This window comes from Calypte anna, chromosome 24, assembly GCF_003957555.1.
Source record: "Calypte anna isolate BGI_N300 chromosome 24, bCalAnn1_v1.p, whole genome shotgun sequence".
Classification (NCBI taxonomy): domain Eukaryota; kingdom Metazoa; phylum Chordata; class Aves; order Apodiformes; family Trochilidae; genus Calypte; species Calypte anna.
In genome coordinates this window covers 625,520-651,446 of record NC_044269.1, presented here as the reverse complement: position 1 = coordinate 651,446, position 25,927 = coordinate 625,520, and the positions used below count along the sequence as shown (strand labels likewise).

General features: G+C 46.0%; 1 protein-coding gene across 5 annotated transcripts in view; it reads left to right on the top strand.

Annotated features, from left to right (window-relative positions):
* The window catches only part of FLI1 (Fli-1 proto-oncogene, ETS transcription factor), an 84,249-nt gene that overhangs the window by 35,253 nt on the left and 23,069 nt on the right, over positions 1-25,927 (top strand). For all 5 annotated transcript variants that reach the window (XM_030464697.1, XM_030464695.1, XM_008498491.2 and 2 more), the window contains 3 exons: positions 12,710-12,921; positions 20,300-20,454; positions 23,813-24,016. In XM_030464697.1, the coding sequence (XP_030320557.1) occupies positions 12,710-12,921; positions 20,300-20,454; positions 23,813-24,016 (571 nt within the window). The remainder of the gene's footprint in view (positions 1-12,709; positions 12,922-20,299; positions 20,455-23,812; positions 24,017-25,927) is intronic.

The following is a 25,927-nucleotide window of genomic DNA, read 5'->3' as shown; positions in this document are numbered from 1 at the left end:
CAGGAATATGCAGAGAGCTACACTGAAGATTCAGCCAAGCATCACCCCAAAGACAAAGGCAAAACTTCTGCTGGCTTTCCTGCTATATTAGCAAGCCCTACAAGGCTTGATTTGGCCCCATCTCCACAAACAGTTAAAGAATTCACTGTATTTGTAGCAGGGATGTATACAAGAAGATCCATCTATAGTCTGACCTTCTTCAGCTTAGTGGCTTTTCATGAGAAGGATGCAGATCTATTGCAGCCCTACCTAGTCATGGGAAAGGCTGATTCTGGACAGTTTGGTGAAAGCCCTACTTGGTGTTTTCTCAGGTTTTCCAGGTTTTGTTAGAAAGATCAGCCAGCTGTGATGCTTCAGAATCATCACAGAAAGTTGTAAGAAAACAGAAAAGGTTAAAAGTGCAGTGGAATGTTCAGAATACCTGAAAATGTTCCAGTTAACTTAAGGTGACTCCTCTGGAGAATCATTTGGCTTTCTCACAGCCTCCCTCATTTTCTCAGGATTTGAAAAATATCTCACTACATCCTAGGGCTGTCCATCTCTAACCCTGGGGTCTCAATGCCCACATTTGCCCCTCATTTTACACAGGGAACTTTCAAGTTAAAGAAGCAATTTTGCTGCCCAGATGGTATAGAAGCCCCCATCTCCCAAATATCACTCTGTACTGAAACCACAGCACCATCTTTTCTGGGCTTCCTGCACTCTTCCTGATAGCTTGAAAGCTGAGGAAATGAGCTGTGTTGAGGTGTGAACATTAGCAGTGTATTTGTATTGTGAAGCACCAAGCAGAGATACAGACCTGCACCAACATGGGCCAGAATGCCAATGTGCTCAAGAAAGTGTAAAAAAACCCCTCAGCAGCCCAGTCCCCCAAGGCATTTACAAATGAAATGTTAAAAAAAGAAGGAATATATATAATATCATATCCCTTGAGCTGCCCTGTCCATCTGGATGCACACACAGGTATTACCTGAAACTCTGAGTCAGGGCAAAACATGGTGTTGGTATTGGTTTGGGACTATGCCAAAATGTGCCTTGTCTTCTTCTCTTTTCTTTTCTTTATTTTTTTTTCTTTCTTTTTTTTTTAGCCCTCAGTTTCACTAACAAATCAAAAATGGGTCTTTGGACCTGGCTGGTTGTTATTTTGGTCTCATGGGTTGTTGTTTTTTTTCTTTTCTTTTCTGCAATGCTCCCATTTTCCTCAGGAGGAACCAAGCAAAGGCAGGAGCAGAACCTGGGAGCTTGCTGCAGTCAGTGGTGACATAGCTGAGGCTGCAGAGGTGACACCCAAAGCCCTTGGCCTGCTGATAACTCTCAAGCTGTTTGAAAAATTCCAGCCAAGCTGATACTTTTTCTTTTTTTTTTTTTTAGTTTTAATAACAAGCTAGCACAGGTTCTCACTTTTGCCCAGAACCTGTAGTTTCTCTGCAGGGTGGCTGTCTGGTTAGCACAGTCAGAATTAGGAGGAGGAGGGGGGGAATATTTTATTAGCCAGTAAAGCTGATTGATTTATTAGAGCAGAAATCTCTTGCTAGCTCCAGCACAGGTTATTCTCCAAATGCAAACTCTATTTCATTTTGCACACACAGCATCACCCCAGTGCCTGTGCTATGAATGGGCTCCTTTGTTACCCTCTGGGTCGACAAGACAGACTGTTTAGTTCATGTCTGTACATTAGCAAAGGAGGACGGGGTCTGGGAGACAGATGTGGCCTTTAATTGCATGGAAATATTAGAAGATCGTTAAGCCATTTCTGACAGGGTTTTCCTCTGGCTGAGGGAGGGGAGAGTTGTTGCAGGGAAGGAGCAAGGAGCAGCCCTGGCTTTCTGGCCCCAAAACCAGGACCTTGTCCTATTCCCTCACCCCAATGCTAAACAAAAGCAGAGGAGATTGAGACAGAAGCCCCACTTCCCTGCCAGAGCTGCAGAACTGCATCTCAGAGCTCTCTTTCAATTGCATCTGATAAAAGGCTTTTCAACACAGCTCAGGGGACTTGCCCTGTTGGAGATAAGAGCAGCCCTATCAGCTCTGCTAAGAACATGGAGATGTGCCCAGGGGCCTGCTTCTTATTTATTTTAGTGTGATCTGAGTGTAAGAAACCCTCCAGTAAAAGGAAAAAGCACTTCCATCAGCTCAGGAAAGATCACGAAGTGCTGCTGGTGAAGGCAGTCCCCTTCTCTATAGGAAGGTGAGATTCTGGGGGGGGGAGATGGGTTTTAATCTTAGTTTAGCAACACTCTACCAAACGACTTGGAGCATTTGGTTTGGTCACTTTGGTTCCCATGGGGCACAATGAATGTAACATTGCCATGGGTGTCTGCATGGTACCCCCAGACTCTGTTTGGCACAGAGCTCTGAAAGCAGCAGCCTGACAGCTCCAGACTCACAGTAATCAAACCAGAGCTAATGATTTTCATAAAAACCAAGTGAAACAAAGTCATAACATGAACTGCTGCAGGTGGGGCTGTGCAGATGAGTGGAGGCATCGTGTGGAGGTCCTGGAGATGACAGAAACTTGGTGGAATCAGCCCTAAATTGGCCCTTGGGTTTGTGTGCTTTTAGCATCCCCTTCAGCAGAGGAGAACATGGGATGAGGAACCCAGTGACCTATCTAAAGCAGTAGCACTGAACGGGTCTCAGGGCTGGGATTTGACTGCTGGCTCCCAGCCTTCTCCCTCCCGAACACCCTGTGAGCCTGTGCTCTGCTTCTCCCCTCCATCCCTTGCAGCAAAACCTTCTGAGCTCCCTGCCAGGAACCCATCCACAGCCTCTGCCTCCCTGGGCTGCTGCACCAGGGCTGGGGGAGCTGGGGAGAAGAAGACATTGGTTCTCAGAGGTATGGAAACCCAGCCCTGGGCACAAGAGACCTCATTTATCTCAGCAAGGCTCAGAGCCCTTCTCAGTACCAAGCTGATAAAACCAACAGACTTTCTGTTAATTGTTACTGATAAGAGATTTTGAAAAGGTTTTTTTTTTTGTTGCTCAGTCTCAGAGGAGAAGTTTTGCTTTTGTCTGGCAGTTCTAGTTCTGGGACATTGCTTGTTCCAAGGACATTGGGCTCTCCAAACTCCGAGCTCTTTCAGGGGCAGGCACCATACAGCTAGGGAAACTGAGGCACAGGGATATTAAAGCAGCTATAAATGAGCCAATGACTTTTTGCTTTTTACTCTGACATCATCTGCTATTGAGTTAGCCAAGAGGCAGCATCCACTGGCTGAGTTTAGTGGATGGGACACCAGAGATGGAGTTAGATGTATTTAGTCTGGATGTTTGTCTGCAGCAATAGGCACCAGAAGCTATTTTAGTATTTCAGTTTCCTGACACACAAGTGTTGCTAGGGTAGTCTTTTCTCTCTGATATTCAGTATCACTAGGAAAAATAGCACCTTGTTAGCTCCTTTTTGTGCTGCAGTGTTACCTTTGGGCTCCAGCCCAGGTGCCAGTGTGGGACTTGGCCCCACAGCTTTTTGTCCAAGAGTGATGGCTGCCCCTGCATCCTCCCAGGCCTTTCTCTTGCACCAAAATTAAAATATCAGTCTTCCTTTGCAAAGAAATGAAAAGCCCCTGAGAACTTCCAGTGGTGTAAACTGGCTTTTCCTGTTCAAATATCTCGACTGAGATTGACAAAGAAAATATCTCAGTGTAATCCTGCTGAGCTGTTTTCCTTGGAATGCCACGAGCAGCCTTGTTCACAAAATCTCTGCTTTTCCTATAGGCGTATGCAGAAACAATCTCCTCACTGGAGCCACAGGGGCTGGGCTCTGTGCACAAGAAAAACACAGCTCCCTGCCATCCCAGCAGGGTGGCAGCCCTCAGTTCCCCTGCCAAGTGGAGGAGACCAGTTTGGAACTGGCTCAGGAGCCAGCAGAGGCTGGGTATGCACCAAGGCATCAATGCAGGGCTTTATGGAGCACTCAGCTGGGCAGGGATGACACCTGTGTTTGCAGCCAGTGGGCAAGGGAAGTGGAAAACCTGCTCTGGGTATTGTTGCTGACTGCTCCTCTTCTGGCTGGCCACTCCCCTGAGGTTTTTTTGGTATTTTACAGGGATTAAAGCTGGTATTTTCGAGGGATTCAAGGGGCTGTGGCTCCCAGGTCCTGCTAACTGGGAGTGTGATTTGTGTAACTTTGGGCTCTTTCAAAAATCTCAACCTCAGGGTTTGTCTGTCCCTGGATATGCTGATTTTTGTTGGGTTGGTTTTGTGTTTTTTCTGGTGAAGAGGCAGATAACAGTTCCACAGCTCTGTATCTAGGGTGTGCATGTGCTTCTGGGGGTTCCAGGGCTGAGCCACCTCCCTCATTTCCTCTTATCTCTCCATATTTCATGTGGTGCACGTTTGACAACAGACCTGAGCAACCAGCTTTGGGCTGAAACACTGAATTGATGTTCTGAATCTCATCAGCACTGGGACCCTGAGCACAGATTTAAACCAAACATAGCTCAGGGACTCAGGGCCAAACCCAGCACACAAAGAGATTGGAGCCCCAACTCCTGAAATCTCAAGCCACATCTGGTTTAGGATTCAGCTGCAGCATTGGACTTGTCTTTGCCCCTCTGCTACAGTGTCCAGACCTTGCACTGTGGATGGCAGTGATGGATTACACCTTTAACTTCCTTCTGCCTGAACCTTTCCATCCCCAAGCATTCCCTTAGGTAAGAGGCTCAGGCTCCTGCCCCTGTCTCACAGACTGCACTCTCTCCTGGAAACTCTGCTTTGATTCTTTCACGCTGTTGTTTTTCCTTAGTCTGGAATAAGTCATCCTGGGCTGCAAGTGCATGTTTTGTTCTCTGCGGATGGAAACACAAGAGCACCCGATGAATGTTTCCTGATGGGCTTCCTGTGATTGTGATGGGAATGGTGTCAGGGAACAAAACAGGATACGAGTGTGGTGTTTGTGAATGTAACAGGGACAATGGTATCAAAGTCAAATGCAAAATAATGAATGGGCACTGGGGTAGCAGTGAGTCAGAGCTCAGAGGAACCTGAAATCCTGAAATATTTGTGTCTCTCCAAACTGCCACCTCCCTGATCTTGGATTCCTGGGAGGTCACTCTTTTACAGTTTCCAGGGCTGTGGCAGGGGGGAGCCCGACTGAAAGGATAAGGTTTTGTGGTTTGCACCTCTTCCTTTGTGCTCCAAAGACTCCACTCCCTGCCACTTCCCAAGGCTGCCTGTTACCTGGACGTGACTTACCCTCTCCCATGACAACCCCCCAGAACTTTTGGGTTTCTCAATTTATTGTTTCCCATTCTAGGCTGAATTATGTATATTGAAAAGAGTCTATTGCTCTTTGCATATGGAAAACAAAAGTAGCCAGGTTGTTACCTTGTCTCGGTTTCTGGTACGAGTAAAAATCCCACCAAAAAAGCTCTCCTCGGAAAGAGATGGTGGCACTGCTGCAACAGGCAAATGCAGCTTAAAGTGAGCTCAAGTCCTCTGAAACAAATTGCATGGTCAGTCTGCAGACTTGTGATGAAAAATGACCCCTGCAAAGCAGCCTCTGGCACTACATCAAGGAGAGGAGTCGGGCAGTGGGTTCTTCAGGACAAAGCTGAGGTCAGCACACAATTTCTGCATTTATTCTGCAGGATGGTTTGGGTTTGTCAGGAAGCCAGACCCTGAAACCATCTTGAAGTTTCCCTTCATGTGTCTACAGCAGAAAAGACCATAAAAATGCTACAATAATATTTACTGAAGTGTGTGTGCTCACAGTTACGTCCATGTGTCTCTGTTTACAAACACATCTGCTCGGTGCAAGTCAATTATTTTACAAGAGTGAGGAAAAAAAAAATTAAAAGGAAGGTGAAGTAGAGCTTGGCAGATTTGACTGCCCAGCTCTGGAAAGGAATCCCCCACGTGAGCACGGGCAACTCTGGAGCAGAAAAGCTGTGGGCAGAGATCAGGGGGATACAAGCACAATAAACTGGCTGAGGAGAGTGTTAGTGCATGGCAGAAGCTGATTGATTTTCTGTGGCATGGCTTTGAAAAGGTCTTGGGAGACCTTGAGTTCTGCCCCAGCAGGGTTACACTGATGGATTCATGGAGGCAAATCCTTTTGTAGTGAAATTAGCTGCCAGAAAATGAAACCTGGCTCCATGCATGCCAGTGACAAAGATTCCAGCACTTTTAACAGTTTATCCCCAAGATTCAGTGCTCATTCTGAATCATCTCATGTGTCTGGGATGGCAGAAATTGACAGGAATTCTCCCAAACCTTCTGGGGAGGGAAGGCAGAAGTTGTGATTTTGGGCAGACATCTCAGGTCTGGGTGTGGAGCACCTGAGGTGTCAGGAGATCTTGGGGGAATCCCTCTGTGGGCCCAGGGGTGTGGGAAAGCCAGCTGGAGACTGGTGGGGATGTTCCCTGCCCCAGAGCACAGCTGCCCTTCTCCAAGGAGGAGCTGCAGTACACTTCCAGGATTTAGGAACAGGGATGACTGAGGTGTGATCTGTCAGACATGTCCAGCCTTTCAGATTTCATCCTAGTCCTTTTAAAAGATGAAGAGGCCTCAGCAGTACTTTGGGCAGGTTCTTCTTTGGTTGTTTTCCCACTTGTTCTCCTGGTCCTGTGCTCAGACTGCACCTCCTGGAGCTGCCATGTCTGGGGCTAATGCAGCAGCTTGTTGGGAAGGAGTGTTGTGTCCTGGGTATTCCCACTGGGTATTTAGCCTGTTGGAAACAAACCTAAATAGGCTTTGAAATTATTTATGTGAAGAAAAGGCTGAGAAACAAAGTCATCACTCTGTGTCCTATAAAAAGTGTGCACGAAGTCAAGTTGTCTTCTGAAAAGTGAAGTACAGACCATGGTTTAATGGGTTTTTTCCTCAAGTCATGTTTTGAGGGTGTCTAGATCAAAATAATGAAACATTCATTTTAGCAGCCATCTTTTACCCCCTTGTTGTTTTGTGGAAGTAGCAAACATAAAAATAAAAACCCAATATATATCTTTCCTAATGATAAATTTTGCAAAATCATTTTACCCCTTTTTTTTTTAGCTGGCTAATTGCAGTGTGGGTTTGCTATCTAGGCCTATCTTATTCCTGCTTTCTTTCCCCCTAGCATGAATTACTGAGCTGTGGTTTCCCATTCCTGTGAATTGTAAAGAAATGCTGGAGCATCCCAAGGCTCCAGCTCTGATGTAGTGCTCTGGGTGGGAGGTGAAAGGTAAAGGCAGCCTGAGCTGCAGAGCACAGCTTGTGTGGCAACTCCTCCAGGTAGCTGACCTGCTCTGGAGCTTTCAGCAAGTCTCTGGTGCAGAAAAAGAGCAAAATTATTGGAGTGTGGGATGTCATCAAAGTAACTAAATGAAATCCCTCCTTGATAGACAAAAAGAAAGCCTCCAATCTGCGGAGACTTTCTCTTAAAGACATTCTGCCTTCTCCTTCATCCTTAGCCCAGGGAAAGCCAGGCTGCATTTCCTCCCATCCCTGCCAGCCCTGGGACAGGGATTTCCAGCTTTTGGGTTGCCACAAGGCAAATTCCAGGGGCTCAGCTGGAAAAGGCTGGGAGCAGAATGCTGCTTGTCCCTGTGCAGGGCTGCAGGCAGGCTGAGGAGGTGTGGAGCAGCAGCTGATGCTTCCCCTGCAGCCTTTGGATGCTCCAGCCCACAAATCCTCCCCTGGAGAAGCAGCCCTTAAATTGATTGAGAAGGGCACAAGGTTGGATTGTGGTTGTTAGCAAGGAAATGCCTGGGATTATGATTTTCCAGGGGGAGTTATGTGGGGTCCTTGCACCAACCATGTCATGTGCTGTAAGAAAGGTGGAAGAGCATCAGCAAACCCCCAGAAAAGTGTGCTGGAAAACCTTCCAGGGGTCTTTCTTGTGTTGGTGAGGTGTGTTGTAAAGACTGACTGCATTAGAGTGTGGACTTGCAGTCCAGGCTTTGCTTTCAATTACTGGAAGGATTCCTGTTTGTTTTCCAGCACTGGAAGAGGCTCTGTGCCCCACTGAGCTCATAGGATGCACTGCTCAGGGCAACAGAGCTAAAAAGGGAGGAAAAAGGGAGAGAGGGAAATGTATCACTAAAGGGTATGCCCAGGATCAAGGCCAGGGATGAGAATAACACCCTGCCTCCAAGTTCAGTGCCTGATCCATCTGATTTTGATGCCCCAAGATGAACATGGGCTCTGCTCCTTCTAAATTTTTATATTTGACTCAATTTCTTGCAAATCTGATGTTATCTCTTTTCTGCTTGTATGAGATGTTGGCAGCAGAAGTGCTGACTTGTAAAACTGCAGTGCCAAAGCAATTTCTCTTGGAGGAATAGATCCTCTGAGCTAACCTCAGGCCGTGTGTGTGTAAGGCACATTGCTGCTGTCACCTCATACTTTGGGGCTTTGCTCTGTACCTCTGGGCTTGTCAGATGGTTGGGAACATTCTCTTTAAAAAAAAAAAGTCAAAAAAAAAAAAGTCACCCCTCTAGAGGTGAAAGCAACCCTTCCATGATGGTTCAGGTACTCAGCATTTTCTTCCCTTGTCAGTCAGACTTTGTGGAGGAGGATGAAGCCTTTGATCTTTAGCCATGCTTTTTAAATGTGGTTATGGCCAGAGAAGTGAATATAAAGAGCTCCAAGGCAACACTCAGTGCCTGGAAAGGCACTGCAGGCACCTGGGGAGAGCTGTTCCTGGAGCCACTGGGTTATCTCTGGGATGAGAGCCCTGGCTGATGCCATCTCACCAGCTCTTGTTTTCAGGACCTTTATCCCAGAGCTGAACTTAGGGAAATGGCAACTCCCAGTGAGCTTTCCTTGCCAGTGACCTTTGGATAAGGTTAAAAACCTGAACTTTCAGGGTTAGTGAGGACATCAGGCTAACCTGGGGATGGCTCCTGTCCTGGTGCAGTCACCAGTGCCACAGAGACTGTGCCAGCCAGCCGAGTATTGAGGTGAATGGTGAGGATTCACACCACCTATCTGCATGGCAGAGTTTCCTCTGATTTTTATCTCAGGGTTGTTTCTCAGACCCTTTCTGTTCCTATACTGGCACCAATGTCCTGCTCAGTTCAGGACCAGAACAGACTTGTTTTCCTGCAGCAACCAGGGCCAAACTCCAAGTGAATATTACCTTACTGAAGCACTTAGACCTGGGTCTAGATGGATCTTCCAAAAAAAAAAAAGAAAAATTCAACCTCATGCAATTGGAAAGAGTTATTAACAACAGGAATATCCCACATCCATGTCTGGGGGATCCAGAAGTGTGTGCCAGCTCTGTGCAAAGCTGGTTCAGCAATGGGAGCCTTTCACTTGGGGCTGTTCACCCTGCAAAGGTTGGGGCTGAGCTTCCTGGGGAGCCCAACTCTCCCCTTGCCGTGCTGCGAGCTGCTGCAGACAAGCCCTGCCACATTTATGCCAGGAATGTGATTAAAACCTGGAAAAACTGAAGCTAGCCTATTCCCAGAGGCAATATAATGTAACATATATGCCAGAATAATACACACAAGACCCCTGTCTCAGACTCAGTCTGGGCAGCTCAAGGACAGAGCCCGGGAGGCAGCAGCATGGGGGGGAACCCTGGTGAGCTGTGGTCTGTCTGGTTAGGTTATGTTAGCACCTTTAACACCTCCACCAAACACTGAGTCCCTCTCCATTCCAGGGGGTAGAAATTCACCCCCTGCTATTCAGCTGAGCTCTTCCTCAGCCAGAACTGAAGCCAAACACTTTCTGAGCTGATCAGAGCTCCCGGACTGAATCCAGCCAGGCAGATAAGTGAGCACAAGGAAGGCTGTACATGGACACAGCCAAGCCAAGAGACTGAACCTGGATCCCAGGTGGTCCTCACTGCTTGGACATCATCTGAGCAGTCCCCACATTCCATCACTGCCAGCTAAAGCCTACCTGCTGCTTGCTATTCCTTGGCTGTTCTCTCAAGCTGTAGCTGCAGGGAGGAGGTGGTTGGAGCCAGGGCTGGCAGCACACCACCCAACTTCCCCTGCATGTCACCAGCAAGGTTTGTTTGCTGTTTGCTCTGTGCATGCAGGACCCACAGCTCAAGCAGGTGTTACAAGCCACTATCTCTGCCTCATCTGCTCTTGGTGTCTTCAGTTCCCCCAGAGCCTTCAGTCTGCAGCTTTTGTGGCTGGCACTAACTCAGGGGCTTAGCTCAAACGATTCCACAGCCTGGGCCTGCTCTGCTGGCAGCTGCCACATTTGAATTTCTTTTCCTGGGTGTGACAGGGTTTTAGAGATGGTGGAGCTGGTGGTCTGTGTGCAGTCAAGCAGGAAAATGCAGAACTTCTCAGTGCAACTGCTGCCTGCCCAGCTGATTCTCACTGTCCCCAGTAACACCAGTTGCTGCTGGAGGCAGGGGCCAGCAGCATCTTGGTTTTTCAAGGCAGATCCTTATCCGAGGAGGCAGGCATCTCCATCAGATGTTCTGTGTGGCAGAGAAAAGCATGCTTCTTGCCTGTGTTCATGAAGATAGTTGTACTTAGATGCAGCCCTAATCATTGATCCCGAGGCTGTTCTTTGGGGTGGGTGTTGCTGGGTTCTTGTTTCTGTGTTATTTTCTGGGGAGAAGCCAAAAAGATCACTGCTTTCCTTTTTCTTTTCCTTTTTTTTTTTTTTTTTTTTTTTTCCATCTTCACAAGAAAAATGCCTCGAGGCAGAAAAAAAATTTCCCTGGATATTGTTTCCCTAACAAAACCCAAATTCTGTGTGTGTCTTCAGACTGGAAATGTCCAAAGCCAAGCATTTAAAAAATTTATTTCATGAACTGGCAGTGGTTTCCTTGCCTCTGAGCAGTAAGACATATGGGTCTAGAGTGTCATAAATCAGTCCAGCACCCCAGGTATTTGGGGTTCACCTACCACCTCCTGCCACAAGGTAGGGAACCCCCAGTTTTTGTGCTGAGAGGAAGCAGAGATTTATAGAAGTTGTGTCATTTGGGAACCCCTGCCTGACATCCTGACTTCAGAGAGGCAGAGAAGCAGCAAGTCACTGTATCCTCACCTCTGGGGGAAAGGTTTGCTCTCTTTCAAGAGCTGTCATCAGATTTCGTGTTCATCTGCAGAGTTTCTAGCCTGGAGATTGTCTCAGTCCCTGTAAGGAGTTTCTGACACAAGGCTGTGATCATTCAGGACTGCACCACAAGGAAATTCTTCTGAGGGGCACCCTCCACTCCCCACCTTACTCTAACTAAAGCAGAAAAAAGAGAAGGGGTATTTTTGAAAGGTTGTGCATCCACCAAGACAGAGCTGCTGGAATGGATGGGGGCAGTCTGAGCCCCTTGACACCACAGCTTTAGGCAGTGTGGGGTAAAAGGTCTCCCTTTTTTGTTTAAAACCTGCAGCTTTCACCTCTCAGCAGTGTGAGAGGCTGCTCACATAAATCTTCTACCAAACACTGAATTTCAGCAGGACTTATGCAGATGTTTGAGGGGTCTCCTGAACTCAGGCTCAGTCAGGCCCACTCAGACTCCAGGTTTGGTTGCAGACACCTGAGGCAGAGCAGTGCTGATAGTGGTGACTGCAGAGCACTGACCTGAGTTCATTTCTCAGCTTTCCCCAGTAAACTCTAAGCACTGACATTTTTCCTGATGCTGTCATGAGCCTGGAAACACCTGATTTGCACTCATGCAATTGGAGCATTCCAGCAGCTCCACTTTTCTGCATTTTCAGAATTTCAGTTTCCCTGAAATGTGACAAAACATTTGCAAAACTCACCTCAGAAATGACTGCTGGGGGGAGGTGGGGAGAGAGCAATCGTTTCTTGTTTTTAAAAGCTCATGGTTTGGGCTGTGTGCTGTGAATCTGGAGCACTGAGACTTCAGCAGCTTTAGGTCTGTCCCTGCCTTGTTTTCAGAAGTCTCCTCCAGTAACTCACATCCAAGTTGTGTGTGCTTGTAGTCTGGGAGGTTCCTGGTTGGGTTTCTGGCTTGCCAGCCCCAGTGGCAGCTGTGCTGTGTGTGCTTAACTGAGCTCCAGAAAGAACATGCAGACCCTGTCAGATGCACTCTAAATAAGGCAGGACTGTGCCAAAGCCTTTCTGAGCCTGGCATGCTTCATTTAGAAAGCCCAGTGCAAGGAAATTGATAGTCAGACATTTTTGGGGTTGACATTTGAAGTTTCAGCAGGGGAGGGGGGGGGGAAAAAAAAAGGGCAGTTTCCTGGGTTTAAGCATTTCTAGAAATGCACCAGTTTGGTAACTCACCAGTTCTACATTTCCCACAAAATAAACAAAAAGTTTAAATACATTTTTTATCCCACCACTAACACCCATAACTCTGACCTGTACTGACTGCAACACTTTCCCTGGTAACCTCAAAATATAAACACCACATGAAACCCTTTGAAAGAAGGTGCACAGACCTCCAAATGACACTCCAGAAACGTTACATACTACACCTCTCTCTGCTTGATTTTGGGCCAGCAGCTGCAGGCTGGTGGGCAGGTAACACTGCAGATGAAGCTGCTTCCAGCAAGCAAGGGGAATGGTCTAGCACCCACCAGCCACCCTTACTGTTTGCAGAAGTGGAGTTAACCTGAACCCTCCCCCCCCAGAGCAAGGCAGCAGCTAGCAAACCCCCCCTGCTTTGGCACAGGGCTCGGTGGACCCCAAAGAACACAACTCAACCTGCAGTCCTGGCAGATGGGTGCTTCAGACAGTGCTGGGCAGCTGGGAGGCCCTTGCAGGTGCTCACCAGCTCAAAGAGAGAATCAGAAGGGAGTTGCTGGTTTAGTCATGACTCTGAGCACTGTTACTTTTTTCTCCTCAGGAGGCTCTGTCGGTGGTGAGCGACGACCAATCCCTCTTTGACTCCACGTACGGCGCGGCCACGCAGCTCCCCAAGGCAGACATGACAGCCTCAGGGAACCCTGACTATGGGCAGCCCCACAAAATCAACCCCCTGCCCCCCCAGCAGGAATGGATTAACCAGCCCGTCCGGGTCAATGTCAAAAGGGAATATGACCACATGAATGGCTCAAGGTAAGGAAAGTTCTTTTTCCACACCTGCTGAGTCTGAAATAAAAGCAGAGCACAGATCATCTGTTGGTGCTCAGCAACAAACTCAGCCCTTTGTCAGACCATAGCCTGCTGCCCCTGCTCCTTGCCCAGTTTTCTGTAGCTGAGGATCTTGCAGGTCTGCAGGATGTGTTTCTACAGACTGGGACATGAGACTGCCAGCCCAGAGTTCAGGCTGCAAACACTGCTGCAAATTACACATTTCATCACTTAGTTCAGCACCCCACAAATGTGCTGTGGATCAAGGGGTGCCTGAAGATGGAGTTGGTCCTGCAGGAATAGTCCTGGTTTACACCAGTGCTCCAGAGGGCAGCTGGTGAGGGTTGCACTAATGGGCTGTATGGGCTTCACAGGAAGGCGTTTTTCTTTCCATCTGTAACCAAATTCATGCTCTGCCATGGCAGGAGCAATCAAATGAAGCTGGAGAGCTTGATGGAGAAGGAAAAAAGAGACTGAGGTCCTTTGTGGCAGTCCATGAGGTGCAACAAAACAAAGCCCATGGCTTCTGGGTGAATATATGTGACCACTGGTGAAAAGAGAGTCCAGGAGCAGATCTGAGCAGTGATGTTGACCACCAAAGGAACGTTGGTTATGATGCAGCTCCAACAGCTTTTAGCCAAAGAGGGAGGAGTTTGGCCCCTCAGCATCTGCAGTCAGAGGTGGGGGAGCTGAATCATTTCCCTCATGAATGAGAAATTCAAAGTCTTGACATTACTGGATCATCAGAGCTCAGAGTTCTACAAGTCAAAAGCCTAGGGAAAAAAATGCACCCTCTTGGACAAAAACTGTATGTGTAAAATTTTCAAGTTATTTCAGATTTAAGTACAGACAATAAACAAAACCAAAGTTATTTTTATCACTAGATTGGAGAGTTCAAATTAATTTAAAATTTTAATTTCAAAGTCACAAACTTCTCTAACATTTGGACAATGTTAATACAGGCCAGTTAAGCTGCTAAAAAACCTACAGATTTTCTTCTTTAAGGTTGGTTTAGGGCTCCTGTAACAGCCTATTTTCCTGGTTTCTGAGAACTCAGCAAAGTACAGAGTCTGAAATAGAAAGCAGCCTTGCACTTTCAGACCTCTATAGTGAGATGATGGTGTTAAAGACTTCAAACAGCAGCATGGTTTTTTTTTTTCCTTGTAAGTAGACAGGAGATGCTGATTTGACTACAAGATGGAAGTCTTTGTGTCAGTTGGGCTTTGATGGTGATCATTTGCAGGATCAACTTGATCTTGCCTCAGTTGTACCTTAGTATCATTTCTGGACTTCAGCAGACCTACACAGATGTTTGCAGTAGTTTTTCCATTCTCAAAATTTAAGTTGAAAACATAGGAAAATTAGTTATTTCCTGGAAAACTCCATCCCTGGATAACACAGGCAAAGGGATGGATCTTGAAAGAACCAGCAGGCTGGGGTTTTTGATAGTCACAAGGACCACCTGTGGCTACCAAAGCTGGTTTGCTTAAGCCATCCCTAAAATCCTTTGGGTGTCTTTCCACTGTGATCTCTGTGTTACAGCTTTCTCATCTGCTCAGATAAAAAGGGAAATAACACTGCTGTGACAATAACAACTGCAAGTTCTCTGATACCTGCAGAGAAAGGCTCTCCAGAAGTGTGTTTATTCTGGGCAAAAAGGAAATCATAGAGAACTGTCAGGGTTGGAAGGGACCTTTAAGATCACCCAGTCCCAACCCCTCCCTGTTAGTACAAGAGCTCCAAGCCACCCCAGAAACAAAACCATTTATCTGACTTACCCTTCCTCTCCTTTTGCTCCTGGCTAAAAATCTGTCATTTTTCCCTGCATGCCCACTACAGCTCATTGTCACAGGTTGGGCCACTCAGGTTCTTTGCTCCTCTGCCCATCCATCAGCTGCCTGGCAGGACTGACACCCCAGCTGAGTGGCAAACACCAAGCCCAGTACAGATTCACTTGACCTGCTAAGGGAATAACAAAACCTCTCCCCCCTCCTCTCCCTCTGCTTCTCCTCTTGTTTTTCAAGGACACTCACCAGGTTCCAGCTGCCTGGAGCAGCCTTTATTCTGTGCTTCACCTCTACCTGAAGCTGCTGGAGAGGAGGGTTTGTGTACTGTAGGGAGGGGTAAAAGCTGTAGGGAAAAGCTGCAGGAAAAAGCAGCTGTAGCTGCTCAGAAATCTTTTAGGGGAGAAGATGGCACTTCATTATTGTACTTTTCAGAAGCAGAAATTTTGTGCAGGTTTCTAGTAGTCTCAGGCATATGCAGCATCTGGCCCCAAAGCCTCTCCTTGCTTTCACAGACAGCAAACCCCAGTGTTCCACCTGTGATTTGTGTCCAAATACAGGGCAGTAAAAATCTAATACAGAAAAACTGAAATCTTTGTGCTTCTTGCACCTCCTTAGGACAGAAAAATGGTCTTGTAGTTGTAGCACTGACAAAAGTGCTACAGGCAAAACCCACAAATCCAGCTTTTCCAGGGGTTTACTGCAAAATGTTCTGTGGACTGTTCACTGGGGACTGGCAGCATGGTTTGCAATCTTTGTTCTTTGCTGGGTTTGTGTCTTTTCTTTGTTTCATTTACAGCTCATTCAGGAAAGATCTGTCTCCTACAATGTGCCTGCAGAGTTCCCACCATCCTAGGCCTGGATTTCTGTTGGGATCTTTAGATGTTGTTGAGATAGAAATACAATATTTTCTATTTAAAATAAAAATAGACATCTTTCACATTTTAAATTCCATTTCTATAGGAGGAGGATTGTTTAGAAAAAGTTTAATACAATTCAAAAATTTTAAAAAAATGCATTTAATAATGGGTTTTTCTTTATATTTTATGTAAATTCCAAATGCAAAGAGTGAGCTAAACAGCAGGCACTGTTTTCTCTGTATTTTGTATTTACTGAGCTGCTACAGAGCTGCACTTGTAGCTAAAAATTTACAAATCACTCAAAGAGTTTTTTGTAAAAAGACATTACACAGTTTGTCTGAACTTCAAGTCTGAAAGAACATTTCCAAGGGGCTGGATGCAGGCAAACAGTGCTGTGTAGTGCTGACTTGTGTTGCAAATTCTGTCTGGCTTAAAAGAAGCCAGAGAACATTTTTATGTCATGATCATTTTCTTGAAACAAAACAAAGGGAGCATCTCTGGTGCCTGAAAGAATAAAAATCCCCTCTGAGTGGTGTGTGAGCCCTCTAGTGGGATTCCCTGGGTTGTTCCTGTCCACCTGCTGTGTGCACCCACCTCTGGGTGATGGACACACAATTCTTTTAGCTCCTGCTGAGCCTCTGGGCTTTCCTCATCCAGTTGGAGTTTTGTCACCTGTGTTTCCATCTTTTCTACAGCTTCCTTTATTTTATTTTATTTTATTTTATTTTATTTTATTTTATTTTATTTTATTTTATTTTATTTTATTTTATTTTATTTTATTTTATTTTATTTTATTTTATCTCCCCCTGGGGAGTTTCTGAGAGCAGGATGAGAGGCAGGGTTGAAGTGCAGGTAGTTTGGAGGAGCTGTGGTTCTGCCCTGCCTGGCAGGGGAAGCAGGAGCAGAGTCACAGTGTGGCTGCTCTTACTGCCTTCACTGGAGAAAAAAAACAACAAACAACCCAAAAACCAAACCAAATCAAACAGAAAAACACAAAACAAAAAGCAAAGCAAAACCAAAACATAACAACAAAACTGAATTTCAAGTGTAAAGGTTAAAACTGAGATGACCAAACAGGGACTATCACCAAAGTTTAAAAAGAAAAAAAAAAAAAAGATGGTAAAAGAGGAGGAGTGGAAGGATAGGAAGAAAAGGATAGAAAAAAGGAGGAAATATCTGACACACCACAGCTGAGTCAGGCTCAGAAATCACTGAAATCCTTTCTTTGGCTCTTTCTAATGAAAGCCAGAGGTGATTCCTAGACAGAGGCCATGGAACAGTAATTGCTTTATTTTCGGGTATCTGGAAGGCAGGCTGGAGCTGTGCAGGATTTATTAGGCAATGCCAGGCTTGCTGCTTGTCCTTTTTGGCCAGGGTAGCATAAACTTTCCCAAAACACCAAGCTCTTGGCATCCCCAGAGACTGCTGCTGGAGCTGCTGGATCCAAGAGCCTTTGGATGGGCAGTGGGAATGAGCACTGCTCCGTGTTCCTTGGACTCCCTCACTGCCACAGTGAATGTACTTAAGCTGCCCATATCCATTTATTTTAGTAGTTCTACAGCATTTTCAGCCCCAGAAACTGAGCAAAGTCAGCACGTATAGCCACCTGAAAGTCTGAAATCTCTGAAAATTCAAGGATCACTCTGTTGTCTGCAATCCCCTCACACAAACCATTTCAAATAATGAGGAAATCTTTACCCAAGGCTGCTTGTGGGTAGTGCATGTCCTAAGAAAGGAGCTTTATTCAGTGAATACCCCATTCATGGCTCACAGCTCTCTGTCCTCCCTCAACACTGCAGTCGTTCTCCTGAATTTTGTTTTTTGTGTTGCCCACAGCTACACCTTCTGCTGGGATTCTCCTGAATCCCTCAGCCTGGGCAGTGCCATGAGGGATGTGCAAAGCCTTCAGAGAGGATTCAGTCCAGTAGTGCTGCCTCATTTCCCAGTAACTGGGATCTGGCAGGACAAGCTGGGTTACAGAGGGCACACAATTAAGGACCTTCCATGAGAACACTAAAGATTTCATGGTTAAGGACAGCTCGGCCTCCTGCTCAGTTACGTTTTGGTGATGCTGTTCCCAGTTACCTCTCTTCTGCTTCAGGATCAGCTCTGGATCCTGGAAACTTCCTCAGTGGGAAGGGAGGCATCCACCCAGACAGAGTTCTGTGAGGAACACAGAACACATTTAACCCCTGCAGGACTCAGAGAGTGGTTGGGAAGGGCACCTCAGTCCCTTGAATTTCTTTTCAGCTCTGTCTCTGGTATTTGCTTCTCTGTTTTGGGTGCTGGGACATGCAGAGCAAGGCAGAGCATAGGCAGGGTCCTAAAAACCAAGGCAAGGGGCTTTTGGTGAAAAATCATCACAAAACTACCAAGGAGGTATCTTACAGTGCTGGTGTTATTTCTGTTACTTTGCTGCATCAGTCATGGGATGTGCACAATACCCAGGAGAGGCAGCCAAGGCTCATGTGGTGTTTTCCTGTGTGTCACCTCATGGCAGTGGATGCCTGCTCCTGGGCAGAGAGCTTTTTATCTGAGAGTGTGGATATATATAGTATAGTTCTGCAGGAGAATTATACCTATAACTGTTTTACCTCCAACCTCAGCTCGGGGGTTCCTTTCCAGGGAAATTTAACTACAGAGCAGGGGGATTGAGGATGAGCCCCTCAGAAGGGAGTTGTGCCAGAACTGCTGGGACATGCTGCCTGCAGGGAACCCAGAGCAAATCTCTGCTGAAGGAGAGAGAACTTCATCCCAAAGGGGATGGGATCCATAGGGGCCCAGGGGCTGCCCACACCAGTTAAAGCCAGTGACTGGTGTCCAGGCAGGACAGGGCAGGAGGCTGGGTACCTCCTGGGGACGGAGAGCACTAAGGTGAAGAGTCTGACACCATGAGATGGATGCTCTGGATGTCTCAACAAGTCTTCTCAGGACAGCCTGGACCTCAGGGAAGAATAAGAGCCTTTGTGCTGCTTCAGGGCTTTTTCTCTGCCAGTACAGGCAGCATTTAACACCTGACATGGAGTATTTCAGCAGAAAGTTAGAAAAGATCCCATTCCCTGTGAAAGCCCTGGTGTCCCTGCAGTTGCTCAGACTCTCCTCTGACTGCCACGGGGACATTAAACCTTCAGCAGTCTGCCTCTCTGAAAGCAGATTTTGGTTCCCTGCCTGGAAAAACAGTAGGCGAAATAGTAAAACCTTAAATTCAAACATGTGTAAGTTATACATCTTATTTCCATTTTCAAGCAACATTCCCTCAGCAAGACATGAGGAAAAAATTACCATCTGCCTTCCAGTATCTCGGTGGAGCATTTATCTCCCAGCCATGATAACTGAATTTCAGTAATTTCTCCTTCCCCCCCCCCACCCCATTCAGATTAAGAAACAAATTTGTTTAGTGTCCAGACTTGGAAGTCCTGCCAGCTGAAGGCAGAGGGGGGGATCTGGTGCACTCCCACAGCTCCTACCCTTCAGCCAATGCTTTCCTCCCAGGCCCCTTTGCATCTGGCAGGGCAGAAGGATGGCTCTGAGCTTCAGGCAGAGGAGGAATCCAGAGTGCAGAGGGCTCTGTGCTGGCTTGCAGATTAATGCACCCCTGCAAGGGGGAGGGCAGCAAGGCTGTCCCTTCCCTGGCACATTCTTTGGGGCTGGGATGTGCTGTGTGCCTGGGGCAGGCTGTGGACTGGGGATTTGAAGTGCCCTCCAGAGCTAAAAGCCTGGGTTACTACGGCAGCTGGAGAAAAACAAAACCTGGGCTCTCTGTCTGTGGTTTGGAGGCTCAGAATTCTCCCAGAGCAGGACTGAGAAAGCCTCTTGCTTGCCAAGGCTCTGCATGCAGTCCAGCTCTTAGCACAGTGCCACCTGAGTTGCTAAATGTTCCCTCCTCATCACTCCATCACCTCAGAAGGAAGAGTGGGGCCAAACCCTTTCTCACACACAGTTTCTGTGGTCTGCAGTTCTTGACCAAGATTTCTAGATTTCCTATCCAAGTAACAGACAAGCCTGGGACTGTTAACTGTAAGAACAGACAAGATCAGTTACGTTCAGCCCTGCAGAAATGAGGCTCTTTAGATACCACTAATAATGTAGCATTCTCCTGTGACTATCCTGTCATTTTGGCAAAGGCATTTTGAGTTCTTTGTTAATGAGATGAAGGGAGGGGGATCTGTGTTTCTGATTAGCTCTGCAGAAAGGGCTCAGGTCAGGAGGTGAGGGGAGCAGCCTGTCTGTCAGTTGGTAGAACTCTAAGAAAAAGACAGTGTGCAGGGTTGTCTTGAACAGAGTGCAAGAGTGAAGCAGTCCCAGAAGGAGCATCAGGCTGGATCTGAAAGATGGCCAAAATGCAGCTGAACAACAAAGGATGAAGGAGGAGTAAGGGGTGGAACCCACAGATCTATTGGGCACTTGCTTTTTACCTGGTTCATGAATTTTGCTGTTTCAGAGGTATCGAGTGCAGCCTTACAGCTATTGCCTTTGGCTGAAAGTCACTCTTCTTTGCACCTCCACCTCTCTTTCCTCCAACTGGTTTCAATATCAGAGAGATCACCTTATGACACTCATGTGACAGGCCAGGAATGGCCTCTCCCACATGTGAAAAACTCCCCTCAACTTTTCCCCTTTGGGATATTCGCCATTTCTGAAACCCAAACCTCCTTCTGCTGCAGCAGGGATAAAAGCTGCACAATGCTGACCAGTCATCTCTTTCCTTTCATGTTCCAGGGAGTCCCCTGTAGACTGCAGTGTGAACAAATGCAGCAAACTCGTTGGAGCAGGGACAGAGTCCAACCCAATGAGTTACAGCACCTACATGGATGAGAAGAACGGGCCCCCTCCCAACATGACCACCAACGAGAGGAGAGTCATTGTCCCAGCAGGTATCACCAAACTCAACTTTGGGTCATTTTTCCTTGCATGGTCTGAAATACCCAGCTGAACAGATAAGGTTTGGTTATCCACTCTCTGAGGAACTCTCTTGCTTAAACACCATGTAAAAAGTAAGGAAAGTATCAGTTTCTGGTTAGTGGGAATTTCCCATGTCCCAGTGTATCTTTTCTTGAATCAGAATAAGAAGTGGATAATTCCTGCTGCTGATCTTTTCTTTTCCTTTTCTTTTCTCTTCTTTTCCTTTTCTTTCCCTTTTCCTTTTCTGGAATGAAGTGCTGGTTTTGTGCAGTGAACCAAATCCATCCTCTGTCATGTGTTAGGAGAGAATCTGCAGTGCTTCCTGGGCCATGCATGCTATGATCAAGGAGTGCAGTTTGTAGGCACGACTAAGCCTGAAGTGGACCCAAATTATAACTCCCATGATGATCTGCAGGATCCAGATGCATTTTCATGTCATATTGATCCAAATGAGCTATTTTGTTTTCGGGGTTTATTTGGGTTTTTTGGTTTTGTTTGCTAGAGGTAGAAACCAGAAAAAAATTATTTTGCAGGAACTCAATTATCTTTCCAGAAATTGTTACACAGAAACATTCCTGTCCAGTTTTCTGTTTGTACTTGGTACACACATCTGCTCTCTGGAATTGGCAGGGTGCATTTGGATAGCCAAGGCTGAGAGCTGCCATGGAGGCAACTGGTGAAGCCTGAACCTGGAACAAGAGGGAGTCTTTTCCCTGCAAAATTTTTAAACAGTTGTAAACAGGCTAGCCCAGGAACTTCCCAGCAAAAGAGATCTTGTGAGCCAAGTTCTAGCCCAGTTTCCATACCAAAACTTCCACAAGGGGTGCAGCTTTTCACCCCCTGTTTGTGGGGCTTTCACTGAGAGTTGAAGCTGATTCAAGCAGATGAAATGCTGGCAGAAAGAAATGTACTCGTGGAATTTAGCTCTGTTTTCTGATTGTGGCTTGACCATGAACAGATGACAATTCCCAAGCATTTGTTTGCCATTTAGGATGAAAAGGAAAAGCTTGAACCAAATGTAGGGAAGGGAAGCCAAGAAAAGATTGACAGCAAATCTCCAAGTCTCACTTAAGCCATTGTTGGGATCTGCTTGGAGAGCCTGGATAACCCAACTGGTGACACCACCAGAAACATTTCCAGTGTCAGCATTGCCCAGAAAGGTGTTACTGACACCCATTGGTCATGTTATCAAAGATATCCCAGGTGGATGATTTATCCTGCCCTTCACCATTTATGCATATTTATAAAGACCAAGGGTGAGCTAAAGAGTAGCACTGTAGGAACAGGAAAAAATACCTGCTGTGGAAAAGAAGATTTAAAATCTCCTCCTTGAAAGAAAGTGGGGAAAAAAAAAAGTCCTTTTTTTCACCTCATGAGAAATCACAAATAAAAACCTTGAGGTACTTGTGAAATAGCAGCGATTTACCAGACTTTGGAAGACAATAATGAACATCATCCCAGATCTCTGGCTGTAGGATATGAGGCCAAATTCATCCAAGAAAGGCATTTAGAAATTTTAATGTAATCCAGAGTAAAGATTTATAGTGTGTGAGGGTGAAGAGAGGCGAGAATAATGTCACATTAGGCTTGCAATAGTAATAATAACAAACTCTAAGCCATGTATCAAAAAGCAGTTTTTCTGAGACCATTCAAGTGTCTGTGGCAGTGATAAATAGGCTGACTTAATATCTGAAATTCAAAAGCATTTGCTTAAAGGGAGACCACAAATTCACTATACCCTCTAAGTGTTGTTTTGTTGTGGTTTTTATTCCAAAACTCAAAACAAATCATTCTTTCAATTAAAAAGAAAAAAAGAATCTCCCTTGAACATTGCATTGTAAAATTTGCACTCTTTTGTCAATGCTTAGAGAGCAGACTTTAAATTGCCAAAATTCAAAGGCATTCCATCTGCCTTTCCCAAAGCAGATTTGCAAAGATATGTGGTTTTATGTTCTGGGTTTGAAATTCAACTTTAGGCTACCTGGCTTTACTAGAAATCCAGCGAGGCAATGGCACAGTGATAATTTCAATATTCCTTGGTCTTACTGCTCCAGTTCATCCTATTCTGCAACTCAGCTGCCCAGGAATGTCCCAGGTACAGGTACAGCCACCTCCTGACCTTTAGTGTCAGGGATCCCTGCATCCCAGGCTCACACACTTTCCAGTCCTGAGCCTGCAAAACATTACTTTATGCACAATAAAACACAGAGCAGAAGCATTTCTTGTCCCTACCCAAAGCACAAGTTACCAGCTGGGGGATGGCTCCTGTTTCAGATCCATTTTCTCAACTGCTTCAGCACCTGGAGTGTTTGAGGTTTAGCTTAGAGCAATGTGCCAGCTGGGATGGACAGATCAAACATCTCCAAAGTTAAGGCTTGACTTTGCAACCATCTCCAGCTGCAAAGGCACAGGAATTTGCAGCTTAAGTTTTCAGATGGGATACATGGGGAGAAGCAGCACAGGAAACATCTGAAAACGCAGATATGCTCTGAAAATGACTCTGTAAAAATGGTATCATGGCACAAGCCCTTGCTGGGGCTTTCTGATCTAATGCTCTTTTCGAAGCTCAAAGGATGATTTCTTTTTTTAACTACTGCTGCAGCAAACCAGCACCATGGGGCCTGGAGCTCCAGCAGGGTTCAATCTCTCTCTTACGTCACCACCAGTAATAAAGATTCCACAGCTGGAGCTTTGCTGGCAGTTGATAATGATGCATGAGACAGGATGAAATCCACATTGCCCTCCAATAGCTGGGCTGGAGGGGGTGGAATTGTGTTCTTGTCAGCAGGGTGAACAAATGTGACTCAGAGACACATGGCAAGCTCTACTGTTGAAGCAATAATACTTGTTTTTCAGAGTTCCATTGGTCCTTTGACCATAAATGCCACCATCCTCAGACTTTCAAATGCCATTTGTTGGGACTTTGCAATGCACTTGCAAGGAGTGGTGTGACTTGTGCAGCACCAACGTAATTACACAGTATTGCAGAACCAAAACTGGGACCAGTGAACTCTTTCAGAGAGGGATGAGTTGATGCTTTTGGAAGCCTCTTTTCCAGAGGGAAAAAAGTCCCAGTTAAATGTCACTACTAATGTTATCAAACACAGGCATAACCTTCAGCAGGTGGGAGATGATAAAGAGAACTTCCCTGCCAGAGGGTTAGTGTGCTCAGTTTCTAAGGCAGTACCTGTTCATCTTGGCAAAATGCTTTGGCACCAGTGAGTTAAACCCACTGTGTTGTGGGAACAGAGGTTGATGGTTTGACTAATTTACAGAGTGCCAGGCTTCAGGCTGGTGTGTAGTGCTGACATCCTTGTGCTCTCCTGCCAGATCCCACCCTATGGACCCAGGAACACGTGCGCCAGTGGCTGGAATGGGCTATCAAGGAGTATGGATTAATGGAGATTGACACCACCATCTTCCAGAACATGGATGGCAAAGAGCTCTGCAAAATGAACAAGGATGACTTCCTCCGAACCACCTCCCTCTACAACACAGAAGTTTTGCTGTCTCACCTCAGTTACCTCAGGGAAAGTAAGTATTGTCCTGACCCATCCCTGCCATCCTGAGAGGAGGAGCTGCCATGAGTACTGACCTTCCAGAGCTCTTCTTGCAGGATAAATAGTAGCAAGGGTGAGGGAAAAAATAACTGTGAAAGGCAAGCAGAAAGAGCAAATAAAGAAGGGAGGAATAACAAGTGGGCTGGAAAATTAATTTTAACTGAGATGGAGTTACTGGCCTATCAGGGAGGCAAAGAACTGAGTAGGACTCTTAAGATTAGATAGATTTACAGATAATAAAAAACATCTGTGGCTATATGATAAAAACACATAAATATGCTGTGAAGATTAAACCGAATATTAACTGATGTTTAACAGGCAAATTATTCTGTCACTTGGCAGTTAGAGGGCTGTGCACTTTTTCCTAAGGCTTCTGGGAAAGACTGTTTCAAAATAGGACCCACAACTGGTCAGAGCTGGAGATGACCTCTGGTCCTGGCAGCTCAGATTTGTTGAAAAGAGGAAAAACTACAAGAGTGATACCCCAAATGTAAGTGTGCTGAAGCAGACCTTGTGCAAATGACCCAGTGCCCAAAGAACAAGTTTTTCTGAACCCCTTTGTTGCTGCTCTCTCCCAGACTGGAGCTAGTGGGTCCAGTACCCCTTTTTGCTGTGCTCTAAGGCAGCAGCTGTGAGCAGTCAACTGAAATCTTCAAGGAAAAGCATAATCCAGAAGCCCAGGATTGATCATCTTCTGGTTAGCACCTGCTCTTGGGGCTGGGACTCTTAGATTCAGCCCTTCCTAAGATTCTCTGTGTGACCACGAGCATGTCCATAGCTTCTGAATGTCTCCTCTTCATCTATAAAATGGAGATTAAAGCATTTCCCTTCTCCACAAAGGTGTGCTAAGTACAGCTGCCTTAAATGAGGAGCTTGGAGCTAAATCCCACATGCTTCAATGTTTTTTTCCAAGTGAAACACTTTTTATAGGTGTATAACTATTTAAGGACTGCAAAATCAGGAGAAAGTGCCATAAAGCAAGGTGGGAGGGCAGGGAGAGAAAGCAAAATGTACATTTTCTTCACTGGTAAATCAAATTCTGATGTAAAGGCAGCAGAAGGTGTCTCAGCTGGCCAGTGCAATAAAGCAGTGAGACAGAATTTACTCAGGGTGTTTCTTCAAAGCTTCTTCAGCACTGGTCTCTCCCTGCCTCTGCTAAAATAGGTGGGAGCTTTACAGATTACAGTGGGACAAGAGTTAGATCACAGATGGGTGCTTCTGGAAGCCCAACCTTTATTTTGTTTCAGAAGCTCAGCCAAAAGCTGAGCCAAAGCCCAAGTTATTTGTTGATCCACAACAAATAACTGGATTGGATCAGAACAGTTTTTGTCCCTTGTCACCTCACAATAAAATAATTTCCTGTTCAAAATAATTTGCAACTTTCATCCTGTTTCATCAGCAAAGAGCTGCTGGTTCACAGAACACTTGAAGATTATTGCAGATGCAAATTACTTTCTAGCTAAGGCTTGCATACAGGACTTGAGGCAGTTTTGTGAAGCCAGTGCTGCTTTGGCCAAACTCCCTGACCTTGGCTGGGCAAATCAGAGGCTTTGTAACCGGAAATGTTTTTAAATTCCCACAAGATAAATACTCAAGTGAGACACTTGAATTGTCTCCTTGATAAGACTTGAGAACTGACAGAAAGAGATGGAGAAGGAGCTGTATGTTTTTGGAATCAAAGAACCAGGCTGGATTTGAAAAGGTTGGCAGAAGGGTTGAATTTTTGTGCTGCTTTAGCTCCAGACAGCATCTCCAGTGAGTCTCAAGCCTCAGGGATCCCATTCCTTGGGATGTTCAAAGAGTATCAGGGGAATTGCATTCTTATTCTCATGGCACAAGCCTAAAGACCTGGATTCAGTTGCCACCTTTACCATTTGCTGCTGTG